Source organism: Amphibalanus amphitrite, unplaced genomic scaffold (genome assembly GCF_019059575.1).
Source record: "Amphibalanus amphitrite isolate SeventyFive unplaced genomic scaffold, NRLGWU_Aamphi_draft 001536F_arrow, whole genome shotgun sequence".
NCBI lineage: Eukaryota > Metazoa > Arthropoda > Thecostraca > Balanomorpha > Balanidae > Amphibalanus > Amphibalanus amphitrite.
In genome coordinates this window covers 110,015-124,429 of record NW_024883029.1, presented here as the reverse complement: position 1 = coordinate 124,429, position 14,415 = coordinate 110,015, and the positions used below count along the sequence as shown (strand labels likewise).

General features: G+C 51.2%; 3 protein-coding genes across 4 annotated transcripts in view; 2 read left to right on the top strand and 1 right to left on the bottom strand.

Moving 5' to 3' along the window:
* The window catches only part of LOC122373695 (vacuolar protein sorting-associated protein 13-like), a 62,395-nt gene that overhangs the window by 11,875 nt on the left and 36,105 nt on the right, over positions 1–14,415 (bottom strand). The window contains exons 21-29 of the mRNA XM_043352007.1: positions 13,642–13,776; positions 13,158–13,330; positions 12,713–12,863; positions 11,897–12,202; positions 11,483–11,627; positions 11,006–11,116; positions 10,499–10,640; positions 8,710–8,902; positions 8,215–8,337 (exon numbers count right to left, since the gene is read on the bottom strand). Of these exons, the coding sequence (XP_043207942.1) occupies positions 8,215–8,337; positions 8,710–8,902; positions 10,499–10,640; positions 11,006–11,116; positions 11,483–11,627; positions 11,897–12,202; positions 12,713–12,863; positions 13,158–13,330; positions 13,642–13,776 (1,479 nt within the window). The remainder of the gene's footprint in view (positions 1–8,214; positions 8,338–8,709; positions 8,903–10,498; positions 10,641–11,005; positions 11,117–11,482; positions 11,628–11,896; positions 12,203–12,712; positions 12,864–13,157; positions 13,331–13,641; positions 13,777–14,415) is intronic.
* LOC122373693 (beta-1,3-galactosyltransferase 5-like) lies at positions 989–4,177 on the top strand. Its single transcript, XM_043352005.1, has 3 exons — positions 989–1,334; positions 2,049–3,049; positions 3,208–4,177. The coding sequence occupies exons 1-3, from the start codon at positions 1,242–1,244 to the stop codon at positions 3,467–3,469; spliced, it is 1,356 nt and encodes a 451-aa protein (XP_043207940.1). The 5' UTR covers positions 989–1,241; the 3' UTR covers positions 3,470–4,177.
* Positions 4,908–8,288, top strand: LOC122373691 (beta-1,3-galactosyltransferase 5-like). Of its 2 annotated transcripts, none has more exons than XM_043352001.1 (3): positions 4,908–5,302; positions 5,575–6,677; positions 7,234–8,288. In XM_043352001.1, exons 1-3 carry the CDS (start codon positions 5,276–5,278, stop codon positions 7,505–7,507), a joined length of 1,404 nt encoding a protein of 467 aa, XP_043207936.1. In that variant the 5' UTR covers positions 4,908–5,275; the 3' UTR covers positions 7,508–8,288. The 2 variants fall into 2 exon arrangements, with proteins under 2 accessions (XP_043207936.1, XP_043207938.1); XM_043352003.1 differs by having other exon boundaries at positions 4,955–5,302; positions 7,301–7,443.

Sequence of the window (14,415 nt, the reverse complement as noted above, 5' to 3'; positions counted from 1 at the left end):
ACCTACAACCTAACCTACAGACCTACAACCTACAAACCTACAACCTACAAACCTACAACCTACAAACCTACAACCTAACCTACAACGCGCCAAAAAGTTCGGCCGGCGGCGGGGATCGAACCCTAGTTATAAGATCGCGAGGCGAGTGTGCTCACCACTACACCACGCAGCCAGCTGGCCGGTGAGAGGTGTAAGTCAGTTTTGAATGACGCAATGGGATATTCTCCGTATAGCGCCTTCCTTTGGGTGGAAAAAAGAATTACGCCGGCCAGCTCGGGCCCCGCGGCGGCGGCCAGCTCGCCGCCCACCGGCGGTCTCAGGACGGCGGCGAACGGCGGCCGCTCTCCCCGGCCCGGCCGCACCCCAGGCCCACGGTCTGGCATCGCCCCTGATCGGGCGCTGCGGCCACAGCCAGAGGGGCGGGTGGCCTTGACCACAGACCAGGTTCGGTAGAATACGGTGAAGGGTGTTGTGCCGCACTGATTGGTGGTCAGTCTTTCCACCTCTTCCCAGACCGGTAGAATGTGGCGCGGCCGGCCAGGGTTCGCGGCCCATATCCAGTGCCGGGCGACAATGTAAACAAACATTGATATGGCTAAAATACTAATGATCGATGGGTAAGTTTCAGCTATGTCCTGAAGTTTCAGCTATTTCTTTTCGCACCGACAACTTTCAGCCTGAATAAAAGTTACCACATGAGAGAAAATAATTCTCTTTGCGGCTTCAACAACGTGTTTCAGAAGTTAGATACAAAACAATTTGAGCATCTTAAGAAACGCCCTCAATATGTATTCTTTAACAAAGCACAACAGCCCGCTGGTAATATTTGTCATCTCAAAAGACAACTGCACACACCCTTCTTCAGTAAAAATTCAGCTTGCTGTGGGAACTGAATTATTCATTTATTCGGTCCAAATATAGGTGGCAGGTGCTTCCGCTGAAGAAGCACGAATGTTCTCTCTCGAAAATTAAGAAATTCAACCAACAAGGAAATCGTTCGGAAATCCCTTCGGGAAATCGAATACCTAGGTGTCTCTGGTTAAAAAGCTATGCAACATAGCTCTAACAGTAAAAACACATTCATTAGGTCTTTTTAGAGGAAAATGATTTTTAAACCATTTAAAAGCCATCAGTACCACATAATCTTTTCCATCTTCTAGCAAGCACAATCATGCCGATATCAATCCTTTAATGCAAAAGCTGCGGTCAGTTGTCACATTACACGGCTCCTTATCAGAATTATGGAAGAATTGACTACGGAACCGCAGCCACCGCTGGCGGCCACAAGACTCCGATCGGTCCGGTTAAATGTGAAAGATGGGATTTCACGTAAGGTAAGCTTTCACTGCTCATGATCCAGCGAGTATCAGGTCAGCCCGTCCGCAACGATCCTAGAGCCCCGTCTGCGGCCCGCCCGCCGTTGACTGCCAGGGACGCGCACATGGGGACAGACCAACCGACCAGTGACTCCCTTCCCCGAATCGAACTTTAGGGCCGAAGGCCGCCTCAAAATGAGTCGGAATTTATTCGCGTTAAAATATATTAAATGACGACTGAGATAAAGCATCTGTATGATCTGTTACTAGAGTTATCGAGAGATGATCATTATCACGTCTTCACACAGTCTGGAGATGTCCAGCTAGTCAAAGTAGATCTTACATTAACATGATTTGTGGTATAAGTCACATGTATCAGTAGTCTATAGTATGAAGACTCGAAAGCTAATCGCAAGCCTGTAAGGGCTATCACAAGTCTGGGTCTCAGAGGGCCCATTTCATGCTTGAGAAGGGTTCCTTCGCGCCTAAAATGGCTAAGCTCATTCGAGACTTATTCCTGTCCATAGAGGACCCATCTATATCTAAGGCCTGAGAGTCCAGCTCGTCTGAGAGGTCTGAATGTTTTCATTCAGAGTAAGAAAGGAACATCAGAGAAAAGATAAGATAGGACAAAGAAAAAAGACACCTGCGCTGGTGGCCGAAACCCAATAACACAAATGCTACTTGCAAGAAAACACAGCTCACCGATAACAGCTTGTATTTTTTTCCCAGAGGGCTGGGTTCCGACGAGTCTCTAATCGCTGCATGATCGCCTGGATCGCGGCGCTGTGCTTCACCATTATGATGATGACGAGCATCAGCAGCGTCAGTTCATGGTCGCACACGCGGCAGAGGACCAGCGGCGGAGGCATCGCCAGCTGGCTTCAGGCGGTTAAGACGCACGTCCGGTCGCTGGCAGCGCTAGGGCAGGCGTCCAGCAGCATCACCAAACCTCCGTTATACCCGCCTGGCTTCCAGCTCTCCAACCTCAACAACTTCACCTTCGTCATCAACAACGACGTATGCGGTAACGATCCGGTCGACATAGTGATGGTGGTGACTTCAGACACGCGTCGGCCATCGTGGCGGGCCAAAACTCGCGCAGCACTGCCGTCGTCCGTACTAGCAGAGGTGCGTGTGCGACGCGTATTTCTACTGGCCGAGTTGGCGCCACCGGACAACATCAGCCAAGAGTACGACCAAAGAGTGGCAGCGCTGCAGGCCGAGAACCATGAGTACGAAGACCTCGTTGTAGGAAACTTCCGCGACGCCTACCGCAACCTCACCTTCAAACATCTGATGGGCCTGCACTGGGCTACCGCTTACTGTCCGCAGGCGCGCTTCATTGCCAAGATGGACCATGACATTGTGGTTGATGTATTTCAGCTGACACGTCGGTTGGCTGCGCTTCCGGCTGGAGTGGCAGACTCGAACACAGCGATAGGAACCGTGTACGGGGGCACAAAGCCCATTCGGGAACCCCCAACCACAAAGTGGTACGTCTCGAAGGAGGAATACCCGGAAGATAGCTTCCCAGACTACATGTCTGGATGGCTATATCTGATCACCCCAGATGCAGCTGCCAAGATCGTAGTCGCTGGTAACAAGCAGCCCTTCTTCTGGGTGGACGATGCCTTCGTCACGGGGGTGCTGCGGCACCGTGAGGGGCTCGACATAAATATGATCGACTATGAACGTTTGTGGATGTTTACGGAAAACGACCAGCGCTTCAGGTATGTTGTCCAATCACTTATAGAAAACGAACCAGTGATTTGTAGCAAGGCAAGGATTCCTTTCATTAGCACTAGAAGTCAGCTTTACTTTCGTAGCTGTTTACATTTCCATATCCCCCAGTGACAACCCGCTAACCAAACGCCGTCCCTGTCCACAGTGCCTTTACCATGGAGATGACTTGCGTCTACGAGTGCGCCGCTGAAGTCCAGGCCTCAGTCTCCCACTGCAACATGATGATCGGACCTGTTGGGGACAACAGCGTGCTGCTGCGACTCTTCTACCAGCACACCCTGTACTGCCACAGACATGGCTGTACGCTACGCAGTCCCCAGCCACACGCCTGCGCTCACCACAGCTGGGGTAGCAAGCGTGTGAACATGCCCAGAGACGAAGAAGACCTTGGTGACGTCACCAGCTAGCGAGTCGCCAGCAGATCATGCTGCAGACCCAGCAGAATGTTGTTGGCATTGCCGAACTTGAGCCGCTAACGGCGTCGAGCCAGCGACTATCCATTGTCCCGGCTGAGCGAGCGGTAGGGACGGTCACCAGCCCGCTGCCAAGAAAATGGCAGCGACCGTACGTGGAGAACTGTAGGGGGATGTGGGTGTTCGGGCAATGCCAAGCCATCGCCCCAGTGCGCCTACTTGGCTTTGGGGTCGCAGCAGACGGCCGAAGTCTAGGTCACCCACGCTGGGCGGCAGAGTTGCGGTGCTCGAGCACCCACAGCTCCTCACAACGCTCCACGTATGGCAGCCACCGGGGAGTGGACAAATAACGCGGGTCTATAGAAATCCCATCAAACCCTTCCTCAGCCGCGGCCATCGTCCACCGCAGGACCGCAAGGAGAGAAGAGAAGCATAATCGATTGTTCAATCCGCACGCAGTTTTGCCTGATCCAAGAAGTATGTGGGCACCATAGTGAGGCACTGAAGCTGACTGTCTAACTGTTGAATAAGGGACATAGAAGTCTCCCACAATTATGTTCATTGTTCAATGTCAGTTAGGTGTCGCAGGCGGTAGTGTGCTATTGCACGCCATACTGATCAATGTGATATCTTTTCCGCTTTTCATTGAATACAGAGCCACGTATCTCGCCCGCAGAGCGAGGTACGGTTGTTGTTTTTTTTGTGCGTATGAGTGTGAAAGGTGTCCGAGAGCATGAGCGACACACAGATAGGTACCCAAAGTTGGAGAAGGATGAGCGGAGTACTGCTGCAGTACGAACAAAGTAACGAGCCCACGGGCTTTTGGCAATCCTGTGGCCTGCGGGAGGATGGTAGGAATAGATGATCCACGAAACCTATCTACATCGTTAACATACATAGCTGAGGAGGATCAGGCCCGCTATAAGCCTTCAGAAACAAAAACAAAAAGTGTAGAGGCATCATTAAACAGCAGTCAGACAATCTTTGTATTCAATTACAGCTGTATTTTGTATGTTTGTATGAACACTGAACTGTATGTTTGAATTTCCTAATCAGCCCAACCGGGTGCTGTAGAGAACAGTGCCAGTGCAAAGCCCACTTCTTTTCATGGACGGCTAGGCCGGTCGCGCTCATACGTTGGTGCACTGAGGGGCGGATTAGAGAGAGATGTGAATATTTAATTCTGCAGAGAGGGTGTCAACCACGGCGTAAATCGCCAATGCGCACCCCAAATTATGGTCCGAGAAGCAGTCGACAAATTTTGGAGTCTGAAAGCATCTTTCTTTAATCAGAGCCACGTATCTCACCCGCAGAGCAAGTTACGGCAGTTCTTACTGCAAAAACTTGGAAAAATGTCTGAAAGCATCTTAATCGAAGAAAGGCTAGCCTAAACGTCGCGTGCATATGCACTTGACAAACAAATCGAGGCACCAAGCGCACCAAGAATGCCAAGAATGAGCAGCTTACCGCCTTGAGCTTACCACGATCTATGGCGAGATTTGACGCGGCAGAATGACGTTGTTAGGATGTTAGCCAGGGCCTTGTTATAAGACTAGCCCTATAGCAAGGCCTTGGCTATAATCAAAGCTTGAAAAGTAAAATAACATGAGCCAAATGGCAAGGTAGAAATGTTAGGTAGCTCTTCCTTCATTCGCATTTTGGAATGTTGATTAATCAGAGAAGCAAAGCTGATCAGTTAAATATAAAGTAAGCATTATTTGCAAGTTGCTCATGAATAATTTACTCACACTTGACATATATAATGCTACATAAGCGACGAGCTCACCACAGCCAAGGAGCATGGTGAATATCATCAGCAAACGCAAGGTAGGTAAGGGATAAAGTTACAAAGAGAGGAGGATGCAATTTGCAAACTCGGCATAAGTTTGTTGGTAATATAATCAACCGATAGCATACAGTAACACTAAACTAAAACAAAAAGCATCGTGCAAAACGATCGAACTCAAACTGTTGTTCGAAAGGTCATTCAATATAAAAATATCAAGTACTTATTTTCCATCGTAGCTCTTTCGTATTTTATCTGAGAGCAACGAAGTAAAGTGCGGCAGATGGTTGACGAGCCACCGCACTGTTCGCAGCGGCGAATCTCCAACCGCTGGATGCTGTCCGGGATCGTCGCGCTATCCCTCACCATCGCGGGGATGACGGTCGTCACCAGCGTCATCCAGCAGCCGGCAGCACGACACGAGGCCGCTGCCAACAGCTCCAGCTGGCTACAGGACGCAGAAGAGCACGTCCGGCTGCTGGCTAGGCGTGCCAACGTAACCCATCCACCTCACCCGCGGATTAACCGTCGGCCGAGCATCGCAGACGACAGTTCACAGCTGTGGCCGAGAGACGCCAGCTACGCAGCCGATCGCCTGCGTAGGCGGAAGTCAGCCGGCAGTCTCAACATCACCAAGCCGCCGCTGTACCCGAATGGCACCCAGCTCTCCAACCTCAGCGATTTCACCTTCGTCATCAACAACGACGTGTGTGGCTATGAAAAGGTTGACATAGTGATGGTGGTGACGTCGGACACGCGTCAGCCTTCATGGCGAGCCGAAGTTCGTGCCGCGCTGCCCTCGGCCATACTAGAGGAGTTGCGCATGCGACGCGTCTTTCTTCTGGCCCAGCTGGCTCCGCCGGCTGACAGCCGTATGTACGACCATCGGATGGCTGCTATACAGGCCGAAAACTACGCGTACGCTGACATCGTCGTCGGCAACTTCCTCGACACCTACCGCAACCTAACCTACAAGCATCTGATGGGCCTGCGCTGGGCCAGCGACTACTGTCCGCAGGCGCGCTTCATCCTCAAGATGGACCACGACACCGTCGTCGATGTGTTCCGACTGACCCGGCGACTGGAGGAGCTGCCCGAGGGCACAGTCGGCTCCGACGCCCTTCTAGGCGTGACCTACGCCGGCAGCCAGCCGATTCGCAATCCTAACAGCAAGTGGTACGTCTCGGAGCTGGAGTACCCGGAGAGCACCTACCCCTACTACATGTCCGGATGGCTCTATCTGATCACGCCAAGCGCCGCTGCCAGGCTCGTGGCCGCCAGCAGTAACCAGCCCTTCTTCTGGGTGGACGACGCCTTCGTCACGGGGGTGCTGCGTCAGCATGAAGCACCCGACATCCAAATGCTCGACTTTGAAACCCTGTGGCTCTATATTGATGAAGATGGCAAAGGCTACAGGTAAGCTTCTTGAGCAGGGATCTCAAGGGAGTCGGGTATTGCACTGCGGCAATTGCAGCTCTTCGATAGGGCATATTGCTTGACACGACGGGGATTACCTTCCTGAATTTACAGTCCGTTATCTTCAGAATCCTTTATATCCCACAAATTGCCATAGTTGCTCTAGCATTATCCATGTCTAAGGGTATATGCACTGTGCAGTGTGCAATCTCCCGTAGTCGATTAATTCTTCAACTGAATCCTACGTACATTTTGTGCAAGCCCATTTATCAAGACAATTAAGTTGTAAACAATTAACAAGTCGATCCATGTTTGTACCAGATCATTCGCTAAAGCGTGCTTGGGGAGGGGGAGCGCTTCGCTATGATAACGCAGTACGATAAAGTCGGAAATTAAGCATAAAAACGTCATCTGAAAGTGGAAGAACGAAAAACGTTCATGTCAGCAATGCAGTTACCAAGTGCTATCTAGCATATGTGGCAGAATGTCTTCCTCTACTGAGTTATACAGACTATCGACGACTCACTGAGTGCAATGTTTTTTTTTTTGTCCACAGCCCGATGACAATGTACCTGGCCTGCGTCTACGAGTGCGTCTCTGACGAGCAGGCCTCGGTGTCCCAGTGCCCGGTGATGATTGGGCCCGTCTGGATGAACCCGGTCGTGATGCGTCTGTTCTACGGGCACGCGCAGCACTGCCACACTCACGGCTGTGCGCTCCGCAAACGGATACCGGTTTCCTGCGCCAACGGATGGGAAGGCTACGAACGGCGTAACATGCCAGAGAAGCTCAGCGATATTGGCGATGTCACCGATGCAACCAACAGATGACGATGGCTGCCACTGTTGTTCACGCTGAGTGTAATTATCCAGTCGTGTGGAGCTGTGTTGTGGTTGTGGAAAAAATGGAAAGGAAGAAGTCAACCCCGGAATGATCTGTGACCTGCTGTCCACCGTCGCCCGAAACCTGTCTCAGCCGAGACCCCATGAAAAAAGGCTAAAAAGGTTACAAGCTGTCATTCTGGACAAAACCAGACTCGTACAACAGTCAAAAGAGGACTGGTGATCACCCCCAGGCAGTCGACAGTCACCAGCTCACAAGACCACTGTCCTATGACCGACCAAGTCAGCGACGAGCGCGCTGGAATCCGCTGGGCGTGTTCTATGCCACCTGACACCTACTTCAAACGTTCAGGAAAGAGAAGACACATGGAGCGGACCGCCGCAGGCAAAGCCGACACCGGCTCAGATAATCGTGAGATGCTCAAAGTCGTGTCATTTGCTTTGTTTTTAGAGTCGCAGAGCTGGGTCCAGCGACACCTATTCGTGAATTTGGTGAGCTGCGCCTGTTTTTAGTGACCGATATAAGGACGGGGCTTGTCATAGACGCCTGAACGTACATCAGAGGTCAGCTGGCTATGTGTCAGTGTATGGGAGAGAGCATCCCGGTACGAGTGTAGTCAGTCAGGCAAAGTTAAGCTGAGATGTACCGGCAGCGGGGTGGGCCCGTGTCATCACCGCCGGGCAGCAGAACTCACCTCGTTCATGGTCGCCTCCCGCTCGGCAGGGTTGTAGACGCACGTAAACAGCTGAATCCGATTTATGTCGCCCATCACGTTGGTCTTGTCCGGCGTCTGCTGCACCTTCAGACGAATCTCGTTCTGCGAAGGTGAAACTTTCAATCAGCAGGTGTCTAGATGAAGGTTTTAAGAGGCAAGTTAGGCTCGAACAACACTGCACACACATTGCACTTATAGGAAGTGTGTGCAACATGCCGTTTTCCATAATCCAAAGTGCATTGTCATCTATTTATCACTAATTAAATAGAATGAGCTCCAGCCGAACCGCATTTCTAGTTTCAAAGACAGACTCTGTCTTTGGAATAGCCTCTGAGGCAAAAACAGAGCATTTTGAACAATGGACACTGGACAGTGGACATAGTAATCTCATTATGCAAGCAATACGAAAGCTTCTAGCCACTTGTCAGAACCATCGTATCAGCCCTGCCCCCCCCCCCCCCCCAGAACACTCACATCGAACACCACAGCGCGTGTGTTGATGTCGGTCAGATCCTCCACCAGGGCGATGTCGGGCCTATCCACCGTCAGCTGCAGTGTAAGCATGCCGGCCGCCGCCGCCCCAGCAGCAGTTGAATCACCAGTGGAGGCCGGTGTGGGTTTACGAGGCGCCTCCAGCGTGGTGGGCCGCTGGGGCTTCCCGGTCGCCCTGACAAACAGACGGGCGCAACAACGATTAGAGTAGGACGGGAATGACATACTCGCACACCAGTGGAGAAGTACAGCCAGAATGAGAAAAACAATAGCTCGCAATGGAAGTGAACAGGGCATTGATGAACGGAAGCAAGCAACAGAACATTAAAATCGGTGGCGTAAATGGGAGGATAGAAGAGCAGTCTAGCGAGAAGGGTTTATATATTCCCGACCGGGGCTGGGAAAATGCGTTTTATTCACCGAGGTTTTTGTGCGGAGGACCGAGTGCCGGTAGGCACGAGGTCCGTAGCAAAAAACCGAGGTGAATAAAACTGCATTTTCACAGCCCAAGGTTGGGAAGAGATTTACCACATGCCGTACCGGCGCAACAGTTAATATCATATTCATTTGATATTTTACACTTTAATCTTAATATTGTGTTAATATTATAATAGTACTATGTTCATATTTATAGTCACCGTGATTATTTTTTGTGTTTTTCATTATTGGGCTGCGTTGGGCATGAAAGATGAAATTCCTACTTCCCCCTTATTCAGGGTTTGAAAAAGCTGAGGATGAAGATGGTGAAGCGCCAGAAGTTAGAATAAAGATATGGAGTCCAGCAGGAGTGAGGAAACCGTGAGGAAAACTGAAAATTGGGTGAAACGCTGAATCAAACGCGTCTTGGATCCCAGCTGGAACAATAGGTATCAGATGTTTCATTGTGGCACGTTAAGATGCTTCACGCATTTAAATTGTTCGTTTTTTTTGCGTGCATTATGTAGAAATAATGATTATTCCGACCATGTTCTACAGCAATAAATACATTGACATTGGAACGACAACCTTGTTTAGTTGAATTACGTTGACAGCAAAAGTAAGTAAACACGCAGTCACTTACTTTTGCTGTTGCTGTTAGTGAACACACAATCCGTAAATATCTTCTTTGAAATTGGTTCTTCCGCTCAGAATATTCAGTAAAATTTTGTCTGGGAATATATATTACTGAACGGCTCTGGGAAAGAAAAATGGAAACCGAGGTCTTTAAAAAATTGTAGGCACGAGGCGTAGCCGAGTGCCGGAGATTTTTTGAAGACCGAGGTTTCCATTTTTCTTCCCAGAGCAAGTTCAGTAAGATATTTCCCATACGTCGTTTAATATCTATTCAGAAACTCACAGTTTAATTATTGAAATCACCTTTTTAAGATTTTTATCAAAAAATCACCAGAACTGTAGGTCATCAACCCGTGCCGGAAAACAGTGCAGGAAAGATCACGTGTAAATGTTTCCCGCACGGCTAGGATAATGCTAAAGGGATATCTCGGCGTATGGGAAAATCAAAAAGCCCTAGGGCCGAATCGTTTCCCAAATACCTTCAACATTAGCCGAGGCGGGCCGAAGCCATTTCCCAAATGCACGTGCTAATGTTAAAGGGATATCTCGGCATGTGGTAAAAGCCACAGATAACATGAACTACCTGGCTACCTGGTAGTTCATGTTATCTATGGCTTAAGCCTAACGAGAGACGAGTAGAAAGTGTAACTCGACAGAGTTCTGGCAGAGTAGTCTTAGAGACGGTGTCTATCCCAAAATCGTATGCAGATCTACTCACGGTTTGGCGGCGACCGCCGGCGGACCCGCGTGCCGCTTGTCCTGCTGCTGTGGCTCCGGCATGTTCTTTGTGAAGAACTCCATCAGCATCATCAGGTAGGGCAGGAACAGGATCAGAGACACGCTCGACACGCGCGCCTGGACTGCGAACGGCGAAACGACAAGAGTCAGTCTGGCCCACTCGATGGTTGCGATGGCGATGGCGTGTTAAAAGTTATTGAGGGTATGTAGCTCCACGGATGGCGAGCAAAAGGATAAAAAAGAGCTCCGGTGAAACACATTTCCGATACCTTCAACCAACACTCACGGGGCCAGCCGAGTTGTCTCGAAGACACCACGCACTGGTACGCTCTTTACGGCCTGGCCACCATCCCAGCATTTAACGAATCATGACATGGGCTCCTGAATAAAGCAGCACAGCTAGCCCCCGACAGCGGCAACGAACAGCTGTTGCATGAAGTCACGACCAGCGCGGCGTCCCGCCCGGTCCTATGACACATATACTCACGGTCGCGGTCCTGGTTGGCCTTCTGGCTGTACTGCACGTCAATCATGCGCACCTTGGGCTTTCCTGCTCGAGTCACCTTCTCCATCAGTCGCGGGAAGCACGTCTTCGTATCTGTCGACGGAGAATGGTGAGAGGGCGTCATCGTGTGTGTCACAAATATCATCCATCAGATATAATAGCCACCTAGCCAGTGCTCAGAAATGCTGAGCGGAGCTTACTAAGATCAGTTTTCTGCTAACATCTCGTATGTCATGTAACATTTACAAGATGCTCGATTCAATCGCAAATGCGCTTTAGGATCCCTGGCACAATAGGGGTCCATCCTGGACACTAGCGCCCTCTCAACGAGCAATATCAACAAACCGTCACAGTGGCTACGCTGTATATCCCATAGATATGTCTCAGTAGCGAAACCCCATCAACCATCGCACCTCAGTTCCTACATATTTGGCCCATGAATCAGGGCTTGTTACCCACCTGCCCTTGTGTCCTGCAGCACGCAGTCATCCAATGAGACCCGGCAGCCGAGGGCGCCGTCCGACTCCATCTTCCCAGCCACTGACAGCTGGTGCAGTCCGAACGTGCCCAAAGAGAACCGGCTGTTCTTGCATTCGTCCATCGACTGACAAACAGAGGAGGAAAGGAGCAGTCAATATACGGCCCGTAACAGCCCGAGCGTTACCACAAAAAAAGACTGCTCTTACATTCAATCATCGGCTGACAGACACGAGGGAGGCAGAGGCAGTCAATGTGACGGCTTAATGTCCCTGGTTCATGAAGCTACATACGACATTAACAATATCAAACTAGCGTAGCAGCTTACAATATTTTCATTTGTAAGGCATTTGTGTGTCTGATCTCGATCTCCGACCCTTCTGCACCGCATCCTACCTTTTCTGCCGCGGAGCTGACAAACAGCTCGACACCGACGAACGTCCAATCGAAGCTGAACTTGAGTTTGGTGAACACGGCCCCGTCCTGGCCGGCCGGCGCTTTATCCTTCTCTGCGGTGGCGGCGGTCGAGGCGGGCGCCGCGGAGGGATCCACATCTGCAGTGGTTTCCACCTGAGTGGCGGTCTTCTGAGTCTCTCCACCCTCGATAGGCGGGAGGGCGTCCAGTCCGGCGGTGCCCGGCTCAGAGAGGTTCTCGGCCAGTGTGCGCATGATCTGGGCGTAGTCCTCCTCGCTGAGTACCACCTGTTGGCGGGCGGAGAGAGAGTAAAATATCTTCAGATTCTAGGAGATGTGCAGCTGCACCTACATCACTGACACCACGCATTACGGGAGAGCCCAACCGGAGAGACACTGGGGTGAATCATATTAGCTGCAGCCTGCGTGAATGCCAAACTAGCAGCATCTTTCAGCAGCTGAGCAGGATCCCTTGCATAAATAACTGAGGACAATATTGCGTGGAAACGTATTTAATCTATGACGTTGGCGATATCAACAATAACCTCTGCTGCATAACAAGCATACTGTTATATGGGTACCAAATGCTATTACAAGACACATTATTATTCAACACCCTTCGCCAAGTCCTTCTATTTTCCTTCAAAGAGTGACACCACGCAAAACGCATGACCCACAATCCTGCGTTTGTGACCCAAACTACCCACCTCAGTCCCCTCCTCACCACTAAATTACCGTGACACCACAACTATCCACGCCCCGCCCCAATCCCTCCGACGCCCGCTGAGTAGCACTGACCGCCAGGTCTCCCAGTTTGGCCAGCAGGTCGATCTCGGGCCGCTCGCGGAACCAGCCGGTACTGAGGTTACGCGTCACCTGAACCGACATGGTGACCGGCTTCAGGATCAAACACTCGGACTGCACGGAGCCGTCCTGGCCCAGACGGCCTCTGTCGGAGGGAAGAGAAAGGGCGGGTCAGGCACTGAACGCCCAAGCCTACGGTAACTAAGCGAAATCGATTTATCGATTTATTATAGGCAGCAGAATTTAATGGAATAAGACAAATTTAAATGTCTTCCAACAATATTATACTAGATAGAAGAAAACCGAAGCTCCAAGACTGAGAACAGCTACCAACAGCAAATGAATTTTCAAAACGAAAATACGATATATGGAATAAACCCAGATGGGCATGAGGTTGCCATACTGAATCCTCGTACTGCAGATTCGAGCAGGGGCTCACCTGGAGAACTGAAGGTTGTCCAGTTTCAGTGTCATCACGTCCAGCACGGCTGGCGCGCCGAGGTGGCTGCGCGGCCCGGGCATCTCCAGGGAGTTACTGACGCTGAGATAACCCAGATCGGCCACCAACGCCCAGTCGGAGCTCGAGTTCTGCGGCACCACGATCACCGGCGCCTGCCGTGCGAGAAGAAGGGGAGGTTGGTAGTCGTGCTGCTGTCAGGTCAGGTCGAATTCGGGGAGATTATTCAGCTAGAACGGCTGCAGTGTATTTTCATTTCAATATAAACTATTGTCAATAAGTCAAGAAAATACATCCCACGACAAAAAACTATGTCAGTTGAGACCTCGAGAAACAAGCCTTCGCACTCCTCAAAGCGTAGTGTCTAGCAGACGCCATAAAATACCTTCGCATATTGCAACCATGAACGACGTATGTCTCCTCAGCTCTTAGTACGAGCTCCATTCCTTCGTAAACATATTCGTACCTTCATGGTGATATCGAGCTTGGCCTTGAAGGCCTGGGCGTAGGCGTTCTGCATGGCCTGTTGGGCGGCCTCTGCTGCCGTCTGGGAGGCCTCGGCCAGCGCCGCCTGGGTGGCTGAGAATGGCTGCATGAACGCCTGCGGGCAGACGGGGCACAACAGCGGTCAGCACGGGGGAGGTGAAATGGCAGGCGGGGAGTCTGGGAATCTGGAAAATCAAGTCAGCAGTCGAAGGGAGAAATGGGAGCTTGATTAAAATGTCGGCCGGGTTACGACTGGAGAAGGAAATGACACCTACTTCACCGCTTCGAACAAAATTGCAAAAGTGGATGGCAATTCGGGATTGATGTTTCGGTCATCCACCGAAAGAAGTAGACAAAAGACCCCGAGACACACGACGTGGGCCTGGACCGACGGGTCGGCGACCGGCGGAGTGACGAATGGCGGTGCCGGGGTCCTAATCGAGCACCCAGACGGAACGACGGAAGCTCTGCGAGAGGCGGCGGGAAAAATATGCTCTAGCTACCGGGCTGAGATGGTGGCGCTGAAGACGGCAGTGCGACATCTCCTGGAGCACCCACCCCTCGAACAGGGTATAATCATATGCTCCGACTCACAGGCGTCACTTGCGACGCTGAGAGGAGGACCAGCGGCCCAGACGTCCCCTCTAGGTGCCGCCATCTGGGAGCACATGGCGGCACTGGTGGCTGACGGGGACCGAAGGGTCCACCTCCAAAGGGTGCCGTCCCACTGTGAGCTGGAGGGAAATGAGCGGGT

Coding starts and splice junctions, on each gene's coding strand:
- LOC122373693 (XM_043352005.1), top strand. CDS start 1,242: ATGGAAGAATTGACTACGGAACCGCAGCCACCGCTGGCGGCCACAAGA. Junction 1,335..2,048: donor AAGATGGGATTTCACGTAAG/GTAAGCTTTCAC, acceptor TTTTTTTCCCAG/AGGGCTGGGTTCCGACGAGT. Junction 3,050..3,207: donor GAAAACGACCAGCGCTTCAG/GTATGTTGTCCA, acceptor CCCTGTCCACAG/TGCCTTTACCATGGAGATGA.
- LOC122373691 (XM_043352001.1), top strand. CDS start 5,276: ATGGTGAATATCATCAGCAAACGCAAG. Junction 5,303..5,574: donor ATATCATCAGCAAACGCAAG/GTAGGTAAGGGA, acceptor CACTGTTCGCAG/CGGCGAATCTCCAACCGCTG. Junction 6,678..7,233: donor GAAGATGGCAAAGGCTACAG/GTAAGCTTCTTG, acceptor TTTTGTCCACAG/CCCGATGACAATGTACCTGG.